The sequence below is a fragment of the Sphaeroforma arctica genome, assembly GCF_001186125.1.
Source record: "Sphaeroforma arctica JP610 unplaced genomic scaffold supercont1.238, whole genome shotgun sequence".
In the NCBI taxonomy this organism is placed as follows: domain Eukaryota; class Ichthyosporea; order Ichthyophonida; genus Sphaeroforma; species Sphaeroforma arctica.
In genome coordinates, this window is record NW_014040320.1 from 84,373 (window position 1) to 90,316 (window position 5,944).

General features: G+C 49.5%; 1 protein-coding gene across 1 annotated transcript; it reads right to left on the reverse strand.

Annotated features, from left to right (window-relative positions):
- Positions 1-457: 457 nt before the first annotated feature.
- SARC_04323 (hypothetical protein) lies at positions 458-5,853 on the reverse strand (the record flags this gene model as incomplete). The annotated part of the gene is made up of 4 exons (XM_014301863.1): positions 458-469; positions 801-923; positions 1,148-5,772; positions 5,817-5,853. The coding sequence occupies 4 exons, from the start codon at positions 5,851-5,853 to the stop codon at positions 458-460; spliced, it is 4,797 nt and encodes a 1,598-aa protein (XP_014157338.1).
- Positions 5,854-5,944: the final 91 nt, after the last annotated feature.

The following is a 5,944-nucleotide window of genomic DNA, read 5'->3' on the forward strand; positions in this document are numbered from 1 at the left end:
TTTTAAAATTTAAATTTTAAGTAAAAGTTAAACGTAACGTAACTTACGTATACAGTAGTATATATATATATATACGTATACATATACTATACATACTAACAACACACACACACACACACACACACACACACACACATATATATATATATATACATACATATATATATATATAATATGTATATATAAATATATACATATATATATACATATGTATATATACATAATACAAGTATATATATATATATATATATATTATGCGAACTTGGTAGGGTTTCGCCTCTGCTAACCGTTAGTATAACTTATGACTCAATCGGAGTGCGTTCTTTATACTTGTGGTCATTCGAGTAGAGACGTCTACAGTCTTGGAGGCTAATTCATGGACACCTTAAAATAAATATGGCACATGTTGGGCCACACACTCCTTTCTATTGAACATAGTTGACATATACTTGTATCTCTATTGAGATACCTGCGTTCGAGCGATACATAATATAGCCACACGGTAAGAATACGAACACGGGTCTATCTGTTTCACATACACACACGTAGCATATCTATTTGTGAGTACACCCACTGGACGACACATATCCGAATGCACATATCACACACATATACACAACCGTATTCGTACTAAGCATGGCTTCAAAATCACCTCAGTCTCTGTCTCCAACAGCCGTATTCACATACACACACGTACCTTGTCTCTTTGTATGTACATCCTCTGCACTACCCACATAGCGATGCCTATATCACACACATATACACAACCGTCTTTGCACGAAGTATGGCCTTAAACACACCTCAATCTCTGTCTCCAACCGCCGTATCTCCGTTGCCTGATCGGCATGCTCCTGCTCAAAATAGACCAGTCGGTCCTTGAGATCTTGTATGGTTCCATTGAGTGCTGTGTAGTGAACCACGGCCTGTACAGCAGGGTTTTAGGGAATAAGTTTTCAAGGTATAGGGTTTTAGGGAATAATATTTCAGGGTATAAGGTTTTAGGATATAGAAGTTTGAGTGTAAGGTTTTATGGTTTTAGGTGAACTGAGTACCTAGTATATAAACTAGGTTTACGGGTCATATCCATATGCCAAACCATATATACCAAATTATATGCACTGAATACAACACGTTTGGCGAGGCTTACTTGTTCGCAGATGTCGTCCTTCTCTTTTCGTAGCGTTTCCAACTCCGCAGCCAGCTGTCCCTTCTGTATCCGGAGTGCGGGGCATAGGCCACAACCCGGCCCGTCCTCACGCGTAGTACTACATATTACTACCTGCTCAGGGCTACCTAGCAAACTCGCCTTCCGCTCAGTCTCTAGCTCCTGTGTGGCTGCTATATCCTGTTGAGCCACTGTCCTCTCCCGCAGCTCTTGCAGCTCTCCATTCGTCGTGTCCAACAGACCCGATAAACGCATACCGTCGTCCTGCGCGGCACATAACTGTGTCTGCGCAAGTCCCTTTTCAGTCTCCAACTGTTCAATTCTGGCCCTCAGGCGCCCTATTTCGGACTCAAAATGCCCCATTTCTGCCTCAAGTTGCTTCTTCTCGGCCTGTGTGCGCTCTCCCTCCACCACCATCACTTCATACCCTAGCTCTCTGTGCGTTATCTCTCTCACATACACCTCCTGCCTCTCCTTGAACTCCCGCTCCCGGTCTACTAAGGCTTCCCTCAGCGACTGTGCCTGGGCTTCACTCGCGTGCAATGTCTCTTGCGCCCGTGCTAGCTGTGCTGTTACGTCGTCGAGTGTGGCTGTGGCGCTGGCCTGTTTCTGCTGCAGCTCTGCCTCCACACCCTCCGCTCGCTTGGCAAAGGTATTGTGTTGCTGTTTGTGTTTGATGATCTCATCTCTCAGCTGCTCTATAGTACTGCTGAGTGTTTTCTGTTGCTGTTCGTGTTTACTAATCTCATCTTTCAGCTGCTGTATGTCATTGCTGAGTGCTTTGTGTTGTTGTTCGTATTTACCAATCTCACTGCCCAATACAATCTCGCGCGTTTCGCTCGCTGCCAGCTTCTCCTTCGCCACTGCAAGGGCGGCCTGGTGTGCGATTATTTCCTCACGTGCCGAAATAAGCTCAGTGTTTACCACCTCCTTGTTCGCCTGTAAGTCAAAGACCACCTTGCCCAGTGATTGTGCCTTCTGCTCAGCCGTTAGTTCCAGCTTATCTACACACATGCGCAATTCACTCACTGCCGTGTCTCGCTCTACCAGTTGCTCGCGAGCACTAGTCAGCTCCTCCTGGATATTGCATAGCTGCTTGGTTGTGGTACCCAGCTTCGCTCGAGTACTCTGCAGCTCATTCTGAGTACTCTGTAGCTCATACTGAGTACTCGTCAGTTGCTCCTTCGTGCTCGATAGCTCTAATTCAGACTTCTTTTTCTCCTGTTGTGATGACATCAGTCGGTCTTCAGTACTCAAGGCATCCGCACGAGTACTTCTCAGCTGCTCCCGAATACTCGCCATCTCCTCGCCATTGGTCCTCAGATGCTCTTGAGTACTCGACAGCTCATCTCGAGCACTCCTTAACTCTTTCGCTGTGACGGTGAGCTCTCCCCGGATAGTTGTCAGTTCCGTTCGTGTGCTTTCCAGCTGTTCCTGAGTACTCCTTTGCTCTTCACAGCTACTCCTTAATTGCTCTTGAGTACAGCCCAACTGCTCTTGCGTATTCTCCAGCTGCCCTTCTGTACATATGCGCCCCTTCTGGGCTGTATTCAATTGCTCTTGGATACTCGATAACTGCTCCTGAGTAATCGTCTGCTCCTCAGATGTACTCTTTAACTCCTTAAGAGCACTTTCTAGCTGATGGCTGGTCCTCGTAAACTCTTGAGTAGTGCCTGCCAGCTGCTCCTGAGCCACTGTCACTTGCTCCTTAGTACTCTGCAGCTGCTCCTTTACTCCCGCCAACTCCTCGTGAGTGCATAGTAGCTGCTGCTTAGTCGTGGCCAGCTCCTCGTCCCTAAGTGCCAGACGCTCCCCACTGTGTATCAGATCAGTATGAGTACTCGTTAACTCATTCTGAGTATTCTTAAGCTCATTCTGAGTGCTCGTGAGCTCATTCAGAGTATCTTTCTGTTGCTCATGAGCGGTTGTCAGCTGTGTGTCCCGAACTGCCAGCCGTTCCTCACAGCCCTGCAGCTCCCCGCGAGTACTCTCTAGCTCATCCCGAGTGCTTGCGAGCTCATTCTGAGCGATTCTCTGGCCATCTCGAGTGTCTGTGAGCTCATCCTGCATAGACATAAGCTGCTCTTGCGTATGTACCAACTGCTTCTGAGTGCTTGTCAGATCATCCTCGCCGTTGACCAGTCTGCTACGGCTACTCACCAGCTCTTGCTGAGTGCTCATGAGTTGCTCTCGAGCAGTGGTAAGCTCATCTTCCGTGCTCGTCAGCTGCTCCTTGGTATTCGCCAAATCCTCACAAGCACTCGTCAATAGCTCTTGGATACTCGTTAATTGCTCCTGAGTACTCGTTAATTGCTCCTGAGTACTCGTTAATTGTTCTTGATTACTCGCCAGTTGCTCCTGGATACTCGCCAACTCCTCACAAGCACTAGTCCGTTGCTCTTGAGTGCTCCTTAATTGTTCTTGAGTGCTTGTTAATTGCTCTTGAGTACTCGTCAGCTGCTCCTTGGTACTCGACAACTCCTCAAAAGCACTCGTCCGTTGCTCTTGAGCGCTTGTTAATTGATCCTGAGTACTCGTCAGCTGCTCTTTGGTACTCGCCAACTCCTCACAAGCACTCGTCCGTTGCTCTTGAGTGTTCGTTAATTGCTCTTGAGTACTTGTCAGCTGCTCCTTGGTACTCGCCAACTCCTCACAAGCACTCGTCCGTTGCTCTTGAGTGCTTGTTAATTGCTCTTGAGTACTCGTCAGCTGCTCCTTGGTACCCATTAACTCTTCACAGGCACTCGTCAATTTCTTCTCAGTGATCTTTAAGCGCTCTTGAGTGCTCGTTAATTGTTCTTGAATACTCGTTAATTGCTCTTGAGTACTCGTCAGCTTCTCCTTGGTACTCGCCAACTCCTCACAAGCACTCGTCCGTTGCTCTTGAATACTCGTTGATTGCTCTTGAGTACTCGTCAGCTGCTCCTTGGTACTCGTCAACTCCTCACAAGCACTCGTCCGTTGCTCTTGAGTGCTTGTTAATTGCTCTTGAGTACTCGTCAGCTGCTCCTTGGTACCCATTAACTCTTCACAGGCACTCGTCAATTTCTTCTCAGTGATCTTTAAGCGCTCTTGAGTACTCATTAGCTGTTCCTTCGTACTCCCTAGCTCTTGTTTTATACTCTCCACAAGCTCTTGGGTGTTTCGCATATCTTCATTAGCACTCATCAACTGTTCTTGAACGCACGTCGACTGGTCCGTGGTGCTCGCTAACTGCTCTTGAGTACTCATTAGCTGCTCCTCGGCACTCTTTAGATGCTCCTCAGCATTTCCCAGCTCCTTTACTTTCCCGCTCAGCGTTGCACAAGTACTCACCAGTTCATCCTGCACCGCCCCACGCTTCTCTTCAACGTCCCTCAGCTGCTGCTGTGTACTGTCCACCTGGCTTCTCAGTACACGCTCGCTCTCGCTCAGCCCGTCCAATTGCCTCTGTATTGTATCACCAGACTCGCGAGACTCGCACAGCTGAGCTCTGAGCTCCGTCTCTGTCGTCTCCAACACCTCCACAGCCACAGCCAACGTCTGCGCCTGCAGCCGCGCTTCGGCACACTCCGCCCGGAGCAAACTCTCGCGCGTTTCCATGGCAGCCATCTCGGCTTTCAGCCCTTTCTCGCTGTCTTCCAACACATCGATCCTCTCCACATGCCCCACAGTCCTCTCGCGCGCCTCTTGGAGACCGTCACATGACTCCGCCAGCTCTCTCGTCAGCCGCGTCTCCGTATCGCGCAGTGTCTGTAGTGCCTGTGCTTGCTCGCCCACGGTCTCCTGCAGCACCCCCACTCGTGCCATATTGTCCACCTCCACTCGCGTCAGTGTGGCCACCGCAGCCTCCAGACCACTCGACTTCTCTTGCAGGGCCTCGATGTACCGCACTTTCTGCTCTGTTAGTGCAGTCGTTTCGGCCACATGTGCACTGGAATTCGTCGCCCTGTGGGTCTGTGCCGCCAGCTCCTCAGTGACTCCCGCCAAATCTCCACGCAGCTGTTCTATTTTTAGCTCCCCCTGTTCTATTTTTAGCTGGCCGTCGACTATCTCGCCTCGCAAAGAACTCTCTAGCGCATCTGCCGCAACCGTCTGAGCCTGCAACGCCGCCTCACTCTCCTGCAATGTCTCCACACGTGACTGAAGGCGTTCTATTTTTAGAACTTCGATCTGTTTCTGGAGTGCGGCTTCACTCACACGCAACCCCGCCAGCTCCGTTCGGAGTGTTTTCTCGATCACTTGTTGCTCGTTGACGGTCTGCTGCAAACCACACACTTCGCCCTGGAGCCCCTTCACCGTTTCCCGCATCTTACTCTGGGCATTCCTCAGGTTGCTCTCTACATTCCTGAGCTCCCTCTGTGTGCTCTCCATGCTCTGCAGGCGATCCTGCAAGTTATCTGCCGCTCGCTCTTGATCGGCGATGGTGGCCTTTGCGGTGACCAACTCCGCACATACATTGGCATTGCTCTCTTGTAGCGATGCAATGGTGTGCTCTTGTTCATCCGCACTCGTCTCCGCGTCTGCCAGCTGCCTTTTCAGATCTTCCCTACTACTATCCAGTGATGAAATGGTGTCCACATGTGACGAAATAGTGTCTGTTTGTGTATCTATGGTCGCCTGCGCCTCTGTCAGCTGCTTTTTCAGATCTTCCCCACTACTCTCCAGTGACGAAATAGTGTCCACATGTGACGAAATAGTGTCCACATGTGACGAAATAGTGTGTGTTTGTGTGTCTATGGTCGCCTGCGCCTCTGTCAGCTGTGTTTTCAGATCTTCCCCACGACTCTCCAGTGATCT